The 13,194-nt window shown below is 46.0% G+C and overlaps 1 protein-coding gene across 1 annotated transcript in view; it reads right to left on the reverse strand.

Moving 5' to 3' along the window:
• LOC143981724 (uncharacterized) overlaps positions 1 to 13,194 on the reverse strand; it is a 59,400-nt gene that overhangs the window by 21,107 nt on the left and 25,099 nt on the right. Inside the window, exon 4 of the mRNA XM_077479768.1 lies at positions 2,758 to 2,881. Within this exon, the coding sequence (XP_077335894.1) occupies positions 2,758 to 2,881 (124 nt within the window). The remainder of the gene's footprint in view (positions 1 to 2,757; positions 2,882 to 13,194) is intronic.

Consider the following 13,194-nt stretch of genomic DNA (forward strand, 5'->3'; position numbering starts at 1 on the left):
ATGAGATGGCAGGCGATGAGCAAGTGTCATGTCATCTCCACAGCCTGAATTAACCCCTGAAGACCCACACTAGTGACCACGTGGAGCTAAGGAGGGGGGGGGGACCACCACGTAGAGCTCAGAAGGGGGGGGGGGAGACCCACCACGTGGAGCTCAGGAAGCAGGGGGGGGAGACCCACCATGTGGAGCTCAGGTGGGGGGACCCACCACATGGAGCTCAGGAGGGGGGAGAACCACCATGAGGAGCTTAGGAGGGGGGAGACCCTGCCCATACATACCTATGCTGCAACATTGTGAGGTTTGGGGATGCCTTGGTTATGTACATGACCAGCCATTGGTGACAGCAGACCCAAACACCAAAATCACGAATGCAGCCATGATCGTCCCTAGTCCAGCCAACTCTGACCCCCGCCCCCCCCCCCCCCGCACCAGAGACCCCCAGCCCTGCAGGCAACAGCAGAGCCAGCCAGAATGCAGCCTGACAGCACCACGCTTGCAAATGACCAACAGCTCCTGAGTAACCTGCATGCGTGCACCAGAGACACATGAGGGTGTCAAAACTGACACTGGGAAAATGGCAGGGCTCTGATCCCGACCGGACCCTGAATGGGGAGAGTAGCGGCATGCCAGTAGTCCAGATGGGGGTGGCCGCCCGCCCGTGGACCCCCCTGACCAAAGCTGTATCCTGCCAGTGAAAGCGGGGAGACTCGGAGCCTCCCTTGCAGCCGCACATCTTCCTAGCCGAGACAAAAACCTGGAAGTTACGTCAGACAGGTCACACTGGAAATTATGCTATCAGGAACAGATACGAGAGCCTACGTCCACGAGGGAGGAGAGCAAAAGAGGGCAGGCTTTAGGCAGCCTGACTCCTACAAATACAGGCTGACCTGCGGTCAGCCTTACACTTGTCAAAAGTATTTATTTTTTCTTTATACGCACATGAACTTTAATGGCATCCCAATTGTAGCTCGTAGGGTTCAATATTGAGTTGGCCCAGCCTTTGCAGCTATAACAGCTTCAACTCTTCTGGGAAGGCAGTCCACAAGGTTTAGGAGTGTGTCTATGGGAATATTTGACCATTCTTCCAGAAGTACATTTGTGAGGTCAGGTACTGATGTTGGATGAGAAGGCCTGGTTCTCAGTCTCCGCTCTAATTCATCCCAAAGGTGTTCTGTCAGGTTGAGGTCAGGACTCTGTGCAGGCCAGTCAAGTTCCTCCACCCCAAACTTGTTGATCCATGCCTTTGTGGACCTTGCTTTGTGCACTGGTGCACAGTCATGTTGGAACAATAAGGGGCCATCCCCAAACTGTTCCCACAAAGTTGGGAGCATGAAATTGTCCAAAATGTCTTGGTATGCTGACGCCTTAAGAGTTCTCTTCACTGGAACTAAGGGGCCAAGCCCAACCCCTGAAAAACAACCCCACACCATAATCCCCCCTCCACCAAATGATTTCGACCAGTGCACAAATCAAGGTCCATAAAGACATGGATGAGCAAGTTTGGGGTGGAGGAACTTGAGTCTCCTGACCTCAACCCAATAGAACACCTTTGGGATGAATTAGAGCGGAGACGGCGAGCCAGGACTTCTTGTCCACATCAGTGCCTGACCTCACAAATACGCTTCTGGAAGAATGGTCAAACATTCCCATAGACCCCCTCCCAAACCTTGTGGACGGCCTTCCCAGAAGAGTTGAAGCTGTTATAGCTGCAAAGGGTGGGCCAACTCAATATTGAACCCTACGGACTAAGACTGGGGTACCATTAAAGTTAAAGAGGAAGTAAACCCCTTCAAACCACTTTGACCTACAGGTAAGCCTAGATTAAGGCTTACCTGTAGGTCCAAGCAATATCTCCTAAACCTATATGGTTTAGGAGATATTTGCCCGAAAATGGGCACCGATGTCTACGGCGCATGCGCCGTAGACAGCGGCGCGCAGGCGCACTAAATGCGGCAAATCCAAGAATGGATTTGCCTAATTTGTCGACTCCCGTGCGCATGCGCGGGAGTGACGTCATCGCGGCTTCGCCGAATGGCAGAGGCGGAGCTGCGAGACGCGACTCCCGTGCGCATGCGCGGGAGTGACGTCATCGCGGCTTCGCCGCTGTCATTGGTCGGAGCTGCGAGACGCCACCAGCAAGATGGATGCGGCGGACTACAGGGATCAGCGGCGACTTCGCTGGCTCCTGTGTCAGGTAAGTGACACATAATGAGCTACTATGCGATGCATAGTAGTCCATTATGCTTTGCCTTTGCAGGGAAAAAAAGAGGAAGTAAACCCATCAGGGTTTACTTCCTCTTTAATGTGCGTGTGAAGGCAGGTGTCCCAATACTTTTGACAATATAGTATGTATATATATATATATATATATATATATATATATATATATATATATATATATATATATATATATATAAACCGCTTCAACTCTTCCGGAAAGGCTGTCCACAAGGTTTAGGAGTGTGTCTATGGGAATGTTTGACCGTTCTTCCAGAAGGGCGTTTGTGAGGTCAGGCATTGATGTGAACGAGATGTGGATTATGGCAGGTTATTTTATTAGTTAATACAAATATTTCCTGGTAGAGTTCCTCTGTTATCAGTGTACACTGAAAATCACATTTACAGTATTTAGAGTAATCATATCACAGCTACATTATGGGCATCACAGAAAGACAAAAATCATAAAAACATCAAAAAACTTTCAGCTCATTTAGTAAATGATCAGACACTCACACCCCGTACATTTATTTAACTTACTTTTTCCGTGCTGTATAATAGAACACAATCAAAATCACTATCACCAATAAGATTACTCCACCAAAAACGGTTGGATACTGAACCCAGGAACAGTGCTGTTGGGTTTGATGTATTTTTTGGTCACCTGCAAGAATACAAACATACATAGGTGGCCATGCCAATAAAACAATAACCCTACATGGATAGGAGAGTGCAAAGGTCACTACATCTAAACTCATTCCACTTGCTGACAAAAGTAGACTCTTCATTTTTTTTACAGATGTTTATCACCTTATACCCTCCGCACTCCTCTCTGGCACATGCATCCTCCTTCATTACAAAATTGTACACATTAGATTTCTTACTGTATATTAAATATTTTTTTCTAGTGTATTGCTAGATAGTGGGATGGCACCTGAGGCCTTGATTCTTGGACCTACATCCCTTTATGTTTCTTAAACATTCCAACCAACAATTTACATGGAGTTTTTATGGTGCTACAATAACAAAAACCTCTTTAACCACTTGACCACCGGGCACTTAAACACCCTTAATAACCAGACCAATTTTCAGCTTTCAGTGCTGTCACATTTTGAATGACAATTACTCAGTCATGCAACACTGGACCTATATGAAATTGTTGTCCTTTTTTTCACACAAATGGAGCTTTCTTTTGGTGGTATTTAATCACCGCTGGGTTTTTTATTTTTTGTGCTATAAAAGAAAAAATACAGAAAATTCTGTAAAAAAATGAATTTTTCTTCGTTTCTGTTATAAAATTTAGCAGATTAGTAATTTTTTCTTCATAAATTTTGGGCAAAATGTATACTACTACATATCTTTGGTAAAAATAAGTACAAATTGGTGGATATTATTTGGTCTTTGTGAAAGTTATAGAGTCCACAAGCTGTGGTGCCAATATCTGAAAATTGATCACACCTGAAGTACTGACGGCCTATTTCAATTCTTGAGACCCTAACATGCCAGAAAAGTACAAATACCCCCCAAATTACCCCTTTTTGGAAAGAAGACATTCCAAGGTATTTAGTAAGAGGCATGATGAGTTTTTTGAAGTTGTCATTTTTTCCCACAATTCTTTGCAAAATCAAGATTTTTTTTACTTTTTTTTTCACAAAATTGTCATATTATCAGTTTATTTCTCACACAGCATATGCATACCACAAATTACACCCCAAAACACATTCTGCTATTACTCCCGAGTACGGCGATACCACATGTGTGAGACTTTTACACAGTGTGGCCACATACAGAGGCCCAACATGCAGGGAGCGCCATCAGGCGTTCTGGAGCACCCAGGACAATTCTGACATTTCTCTCCTACGTGTAAAAATCATCATTTATTTGCAGAAAATTACATCGAATCCCAAAACAGTATATATGTTTTTTTAGCAAACACCCTGGAGAATACAATGGTGGTCTTTGCAACTTTTTATCTCGCACGGTATTTGCGCAGCAATTTTTCGAATGCTTTTTTTTGGAAAAAAAAGTTTTGTGCTTAAAAAAAAAAAACACAGTAAAGTTAGCCCAATTTTTGCATAATGTGAAAGATGAAGTTACACTGAGTAAATCGATACCTAACATGTCACTCTTCAAAATTGCACAGGCTTGTGGAATGGTGCCAAACGTCGCTACTTAAAAATCCCCATAGGTGACTATTTAATTTTTTTTACTGGTTATATGTTTTGAGTTACAGAGGAGGTCTAGGGCTAGAATTATTGCTCTCGCTCTAACGTTCGCAGTGATACCTCACATGTGTGGTTTGAACACCGTTTTCATATGTGGGCGGGACTTACGTATGCGTTCGCTTCTGCATGCGAGCACATGGGGACAGGGGCGCTTTAAAAAAAATAAAAACATTTTATTGTTCATTTTACTTTATTTATTTTAGTTTGACATTTTTTTCCCCAAAAATTAATTTTTTGATCACTTTTATTCCTATTACAAGGAATGTAAACATCCCTTGTAATAGGAATATGGCATGACAGGTCCTCTTTACAGTGAGATATGGGGTCAATAAGACCCCGCATCTCACCTCTAAGCTGGGAAGCCTGAAAAAAAAAAGATTCTGGATTTGATCGTATTGGCGAGTCGGTAGAAGCACCGGAGGGCGGCGAGAGGGGGGGGGTCTATGGCTGGGTATTGCAGGGTATCACCGACTATGGCTGGGTATCTCAGAGTATGGCGTTGCAGAGTATTGCATTGCAGGATACTGGAGGGTGTTGCAGAGCATTGCACGGTATTGGCGGGTGTTGCAGAGCGTTGCAGGGTATTGCAGAGTGTTGCAGGGTATTGGCAGGGAATTGAGGGGTTAATTTTCGGTGAGCAGCGATGTGGGCACTGCAGATGCAGCCCACATCGCTGCTGACACCGAGCTCTCCCCCCTCCGCTGTTCCGATCGGTACAGAGAGGGGGAGGGAGGAACCGGCGTCATAACATGACGCCGGTTTGTTTACAAGTGACCACTCCCCACACAGGGGTTCTTCTCCCAAAAACAATACATGAAAAAATGCCAAGCCACCTGGCTCTCCTCAGCAGTACTGCCACCTAGGCTTTACACTTCAGCCCTCTTGGCCATATAACAGGGATCCCATACAACTGCTCTACCTCTTTTCAGCTTCCTTGCTGCTCAGGCCTTCCACTTCAGGCTCTCATCTGTCTCCTTAGGCCCCTTTCATACGGGGCGGATCAGTAATGATCCGCCCCGCTCAGCTCAGCTCAGCTGAGCCGGCTGCGGACAGGGAGGTCTCCACACACTGTGCGGGGACCGCCCTGTCAGCTCTCCACTCTCCTCTATGGGGATCGGATGAGCACGGACCGTCTGTCCGTGTTCATCCGATCCGCTCTGCAGACGGATAGAAAAATAGGATTTTCCTCCGTCTGCAGAATCGGACAATTGCGGAGGCGGACAATAGCGGGTGTCTGCGGATGTTCATCCGCAGACACCCGCTGTCCCATAGGGATGCATGTATGTCTATTTCATCCGTAAACGGATGGATGAAATACGGACATATCGTCCGCATGTGTGAAAGGGGCCTTAGATGCACACAGCTTCAACACACACAGCATCTATCTAGAAAGCAGCCCCTCACTGCTCTGATCCTCAGACTTGGGTCTCTGGCATTCACTCTGGACACCTCCTGTCTCTCTGGGTGGAGCCGAGAACCCTAATCCTAACTCTGCTATAAGCCCAGGACCCACCTGCTCAATCAACCAGCCAGACTCCTGGATGTTCCAAAAACCCGGTCCCAGGATTGGAGATTCCATCCCACCCATAACACTATGGAATCTCTGGGCTCCAGGTCCCCAAGTTGATTTTACAAACTTTGGAGGAAACTGATAAAACAGATACACCTGCCTATTTGAGAACCCTGGGCGACAATTACTAGGATAGGGAACTGTACTGTCACAATATATATATTATATATATATATATACATACACACAGTATCTCACAAAAGTGAGTACACCACTCACATTTTTGTAAATATTTTATTATATCTTTTCATGTGACAACATTGAGTTCAGTGAGGCTGAGTTCAGGGGTCAGTAGTGAGGATGAATTCAGGGGGTGAGTATTAAGTGAGGTGTAGTTCAGGGGTCAGTATTAACCACTTACAGACCGGACCATTTTGCTGGTCAAAGACCAGACCACTTTTTGCGATTCGGCACTGCGTCGCTTTAACTGACAATTGCGCGGTCGTGCGACGTGGCTCCCAAACAAAATTGACGTCCTTTTTTTCCACAAATAGAGCTTTCTTTTGATGGTATTTGATCACCCCTGCGGTTTTTATTTTTTGCGCTATAAACAAAAATAGAGCGACAATTTTGAAAAAAACGCATTATTTTTTACTTTTTGTTATAATAAATATCCCCCAAAAATATATAAAAAAAAACATTTTTTTCCCTCAGTTTAGGCCGATATGTATTCTTCTACATATTTTTGGTAAAAAAAATAAATAAATCGCAATAAGCGGTTATTGATTGGTTTGCGCAAAAGTTATAGCGTTTACAAAATAGGGATAGTTTTATGACAGTTTTATTAATAATTTTAAATTCTTTTTTTTTTTTTTAACTAGTAATGGCGGCGATCAGCGATTTTTATTGTGACTGCGACATTGTGGCGGACACATCTGACATTTTTGACACATTTTTGGACCATTGTCAGTTATACAGCAATCACTGCTATATAAATGCAGTGATTCCTGTGTAAATGACACTGGCAGTGAAGGGGTTAACCAGGGGGTGGCAGTGTAGGGGTTAAGTGTTTCTAGGGGTGTGTTACTAACTGTGGGGGGGGGCTAGGCTTTCATTTAGTGAACGCTGATCTCTGCTCCAATCACATGGAGCAGAGATCAGCGTCACTAGTTGCTAGGCAGAATGGGGAAATGCTGTTTACACGGCATTTTCTCCATTCAGCCGTCCCGTGAGACGATCGCGGGTATCCCCGCGGGAGATTGAATCCGCGGCACCCGCGACCGGACTCACGGGGGTCCTGACCGGCACGCGAGCATGCCGGTGGCGGCGCGCTCGCGATTGCAGGGCGGCGTTGAAGATTGGACGTACCTGTACGCCAATATGCCTGCCCGTGCCATTCTGCCGACGTACATCGGCGTGCCCCGGTCGGGAACTGGTTAAGTGAGGTGTAGTTCAGAGGTCAGTGAGTGAGGTGGAGTTCAGGGGTCAGTAAGTGAGGTTGAGTTCAGGGGTCAGTAGTGAGGTAGTTCAGGGGTCAGTAATGAGGCTGAGTTCAGGGGTCAATAGTGAGGCAGAGTTCAGGGGTCAGTAGTGAGGTGTAGTTAAGGGATCAGTAGTGAGGTGTAGTTCAGCGGTTAGTAGTGAGGCAGAATTCAGGGGTCAGTAGTGAGGCAAAGTTCAGGGGTGAGTATTAAGTGAGGTGTAGTTCAGGGGTCAATATTGAGGTGGGGTTCAGGGGTCAGTAGTGAGGCAGATTTCAGGGGTCAGTATTAAGTAAGGTGGAGTTCAGGTGTCAGTAGTGAGGCAGAGTTCAGGGGTTAGTAGTGAGGTGTAGTTCAGGGGTCAGTAGTGAGGAAAAGTTCAGGGGTCAGTAGTGAGGAAAAGTTCAGGGGTGAGTATTAAGTGAGGTGTAGTTCAGGGGTCAGTAGTGAGGTGGGGTTCAGGGGTCAGTAGTGAGGTGGGGTTCAGGGGTCAGTAGTGAGGTGGGGTTCAGGGGTCAGTAGTGAGTGAGGTGGAGTTCAGAGGTCAGCAGTGAGTGAGGTGGAGTTCAGGGGTCAGTAGTAAGGTGTAGTTCAGGGGTCAGTAGTGAGTGAGGTGGAGTTTGGGGGTCAGTAGTGAGTGAGGTGGAGTTCAGGGGTCAGTAGTAAGGTGTAGTTCAGGGGTCAGTAGTGAGTGAGGTGGAGTTTGGGGGTCAGTAGTGAGTGAGGTGGAGTTCAGGGGGTCAGTATTAAGTGAGGTGGAGTTCAGGGGGTCAGTATTAAGTGAGGTGGAGTTCAGGGGTCAGTAGTGAGGGGGAGTTCAGGGGTCAGTAGTGAGTGAGGTGGGGTTCAGGGGTCTGTAGTGAGGTGTAGTTCAGGGGTCAGTAGTGAGTGAGGTGTAGTTCAGGGGTCAGTATTAAGTGAGGTGTAGTTCAGGGGTCAGTAGTGAGGTGGAGTTCAGGGGTCAGTAGTGAGGTGGAGTTCAGGGGTCAGTAGTGAGGTGGAGTTCAGGGGTCAGTAGTGAGGTGGAGTTCAGGGGTCAGTAGTGAGGTGGAGTTCAGGGGTCAGTAGTGAGGTGCAGTTCAGGGGTCAGTAGTGAGGTGTAGTTTAGGGGTCAGTAGTGAGTGAGGTGGGGTTCAGGGGTCAGTAGTGAGGCAGAGTTCAGGGGTCAGTAGTGAGGCATAGTTCAGGGGTCAGCAGTGAGTGAGGTGGAGTTCAGGGGTCAGTAGTGAGGTTGATTTCAGGGGTCAGTATTAAGTGAGGTGTAGTTCAGGAGTCAGTATTAAGTGAGGTGTAGTTCAGGGGTCAGTAGTGAGTGAGGTGGAGTTCAGGGGTCAGTAGTGAGGGAAAGTTCAGGGGTCAGTAGGGAGGCGGAGTTCAGGGGTCAGTAGGGAGGCGGAGTTCAGGGGTCAGTAGTAAGTGAGGTGGTGGTCAGGAGTCAGTAATGAGTGAGGCAGAGTTTAGGGGTCATGGACTTCAGGGGTCAGTAGTGGTAGTTTCAGAAAGCGCACCAAAGCTACGGTATATATTAGAAGTCTATAGCAAAGTTCAGCTAACCCACATGGAAACTGCAGGTACACTGCACTGCAACCATGTAAACCATATGGCATCAGTGTGAACGCACCCTACTGGGGGAGGGAAGACCAAAAGCATATTTTATGGGTGCAGAAAGGCTTTTGTTGTACCACGCTCTTTAAGCCCCTCCTCACCTAAAGACAATTTGGCCACACTCATCATTTACCAAGGCTTTGGGGTGAACACCCTAATGCAATAGGCTGCGCACACCTATGGATTGTATTGTATATTATGTATGTAAGCTCCTATGAGCTACCACTTTCCATTATTGTCTTTCCCTTTTACCTTCTCATTCCTAACAGAGTTATAAGAGTGATAAGGATGAGCCGAACATCCCCTGGGTTCAGTTCGCACCAGAACTTTCGAAAAATTTAGATGAACACGCTAACACCATTAAAGTCTATGGGACACGAACATGAAAAATCAAAAGTGCTCATTGTAAAGGCTTTTATGCAAGTTATTGTCATAAAAAGTGTTTGGGGACCCGGGTCCTGCCCCAGGGGACATCAATCAATACAAAAAAAAGTTTTAAAAACTGACGTTTTTTCAGGAGCAGTGATTTTAATATTGTGAAACAATAAAAATTAAATATTACATTAAATATTGTTCCGGGGGGGGGGGGGGGGGGGTGTAGTATGCTTGTAAAGTGGCACACTTTTCCCGTGTTTAGAACAATACCACAGCAATATTACATTTCTAGAGGAAAAAAGTAATTTAAAACTGATTGCGGCTGTAATGAATTGTCGGGTTTCGGCAATATAGATAAATTTCATTGAAAAAAAAAACAGCATGGGTTCCCTCTCCAATCCATTACCAGGCCCTTTGGGTTTGGTATGAATATTAAGGGGAACCCCAAACCAATTTTTTTTTTAAAATGCAGTAGGGGTCCCCCCTAAAATCCATACCAGACCCTTATCTGAGCACACAACCTGACAGGCTGTGCAGGAAAAGAGGGGGGGAATGAGAGTGTGCCCCCCCCCCCCGGAACTGTACCAGGCCATATGCCCTCAACATGGGGAGGGTGCTTTGGGGTCACAACCCTTGCCCGGTGGTTGTAGAGGTCTGCGGGCTTATCAGAATCTGGAAGCCCCCTTTAAAAAGGGGACCCCCGGATTCCACCCCCCCTATGAGAATTGGTAATGGGTACATTGTACCCTTACAAATTCACAAATAAAAAGTATCAAAAAATAGTAGAAAAAAGACAGGAGGCACTCTGAGACAAGTTCTTTATTAAAACATAAAAATGTCCCACAATGTAAATCCATCTCACGCCACCCAACGAACTGAAAAAAGCAAGAAAAAAAAAAAAAGCAACAGCTCTGCCTCCATGGGAGGCTCCCGCCGAGTAACGGTTCTTCTTGATAACAGCTGTTATATAGCTGAGGGCGGGGCCACCCAGTGATGCAAACGGATGACCCCACCCCCCTCTGATGCCACGTGACATCAAAGGAAGGTGGAGTCACCTGTTTACGTCACCGGGTGGCACCGCCCTCAGCTATATAACAGCTGTCATCGAGAAGAAGCGTCACTCGGCGGGAGCCTCCCATAGAGGCGGAGCTGTTGCGTTTTTTTTTTCTATTTTCGGTTCGTCAGGCGGCGCGAGATGGATTTACATCATGGGACATTTTTATTTTTTTAATAAAGGACTTGTCCCAAAGTGTCTCCTGTCTTTTTAACCTTTTTACACTTTTTTGTGAATTGGTAGGGGTACAATATTTCCATTACCAATTCACATAGAGGGGGGGGTCGGGATCTGGGGGACCCCTTGTTAAAGGGGGCTTCCAGATTCTGATAAGCCCCCTGCCCACAGACCCCCGCAACCACCAGGCAAGGATTGTGGGGATGGGGCCCTTGTCCCCATGAACATGGGGACAAGGTGCTTTGAAGGCTACTCTAAAGTACCCTCCCCATGTTGAGGGCATGTGGCCTGGTACGGTTCAGGAGGGGGGGCGCTCTCTCGCCCCCCTCTTTTCCTGCAGCCTGCCAGGTTGCGTGCTCGGATATGGGTCTGGTATGGATTTTAGGGGGACCCCTATGCCATTTTTTTAAAGAATTGGTGCAGGGTTCCCCTTAATATCCATAGCAGACCTGAAGGGCCTGGTATGGATTTTGGTGGACCCCCACACAATTTTCTTCATTTTGGTTCGGGGATGCCCTTAATATTCATACCAGACCCGAAGGGCCTGGTAATGGACGGGGGGGGCATGCCGTCTTTTTCAATGGGTTTTATCTATATTGCTGAGACCCGACAATTTTTACAGCCGTGATCAGTTTTAAATGACTTTTTTCCTTTAGAAATTTTAATTTTGCAGTGGTATTGTTCTAAACACGGGAAAACTGCGCCCCCCCCGCACGATATTTAAAGGAATATTTTATTTTTATTGTTTCGTGGTGTTCAGGGGTCAGTAGTGAGGTGTAGTTCAGGGGTCAGTAGTGAGTGAGGGGGGTTCAGGGGTCAGTAGTGAGTGAGGTGGGGTTCATTGAGTGCTATATAACTATCTATGTGTTTGTGCAACTTTGTTTGTTTTTATAGCAGCTCTGTTGCATATGGTGTACCAATGCCTGTTAATAGGAAATATCCTGTATTATATTCACAATTAATCATGCTCAAGATTAATATTTCTCACCTTATTGCCAAATGCCATGTTACATATTTGTATTTATACCTTTTTTATCAACTTTCAATACTTATCATGTGTTGTCAAGCTGAAACATATGTATCCATCATGTTCATGCCATGTATGTATGTATGTATGTATGTATGTATGTATGTATGTATGTATGTATGTATGTATGTATGTATGTATGTATGTATGTATGTATGTATGTATGTATGTATGTATGTATGTATGTATGTATGTATGTATATATATATATATATATATATATATATATATATATATATATATATATATATATATATATTGTGAGGGGATTCGCTCGGTAGCGGGTGTGTGTGACCCCCTGGATGGGTTCACAACACAAAGTCAGGCACAGCAGACAGCGGTGTAGGTGCAAAAAACAAAAGATCCGGTTTATTTAGGCTACATGCAGTGATACATATAACAGCCAAACAAAATAAAACAAGAAAATAAATCCTGGTCAGCTTGACCTCTAACTACACACGTAGACTCCCTGTCTAACAACTGGGTGCAGCCTTGTGCTGCCCCAGTCCCTTTCTCTATTGTAGGGGTTTGCCACACAGGCGTTAACTCACCGCACAGAACAGATCTCAGACTCCCCAGTCTACACACACAAAACTGGTTCCAGGATGGAGCATCTCCCTATGCATGCTGGGGTTTTTTGTAGAGGTCTTAATGAGCCCACTTACTTCAGCTGGGCTCATTAACTCTTCCCCTCTAATTGTAAAAGTCTGCATAAAGCCTGAATCTAGGACACACATATTTCCCATCCTGAATACAACCAGGTGATTTTACCTGCGTGCTGCCACATACCCCCCCTCTTGTTTCAACCTTGGGGTTGTAACACAAGCAGCCAAACACGCATGTATCCGAGACAAAGCATCCACATTCCCCATTTTAACACCAGGGCGATGCTTAACTGTAAAGTTAAATTCCTGTAGGGCCAGGAACCACCTATTTACCCTTCTATCGGTCTCCTTGTTTTGAGCCATCCACTTTAAAGGAGCGTGATCAGTCACCAGGTCAAAGTGCCTACCTAGCAGATAGTACCGAAGGGAATCTAGAGCCCACTTCACTGCTAAACATTCCTTCTCAATCGTGGCGTAATTTACCTCATGGGACTTTAACTTCCTGCTGAGGTAAATGACTGGGTGCTCTTCCCCGTTCCAGACCTGGGATAACACTGCTCCTAACCCAACGTCTGATGCATCAGTTTGTACAACGAAGTCCTTAGAGAAGTCTGGTGAGTACAACACTGGCTGGCTACATAAGGCTGTTTTTAAGGACTGAAATGCTTCCTCAGCCTCTGGGGACCATTTAACCATAACCGACTCTTTCCCTTTTGTCAGGTTGGTGAGGGGCACAGCCTGAGAAGCAAAATGGGGAATGAATCGTCGATAATAGCCAGCGATTCCCAGAAAGGCTCGTACCTGTTTCTTGCTGTTGGGACGTGGCCAACTCTGTATGGCCTCGACTTTATTGACTTGGGGTTTTATCACCCCCCTCCCAATAGTGTACCCAAGACATTTGGCCTCCTCCTGTCCAAT

This window comes from Lithobates pipiens, unplaced genomic scaffold, assembly GCF_037356315.1.
Source record: "Lithobates pipiens isolate NorthernLeopardFrog02 unplaced genomic scaffold, aLitPip1_a1.2 Scaffold_16, whole genome shotgun sequence".
Classification (NCBI taxonomy): Eukaryota; Metazoa; Chordata; class Amphibia; order Anura; family Ranidae; genus Lithobates; species Lithobates pipiens.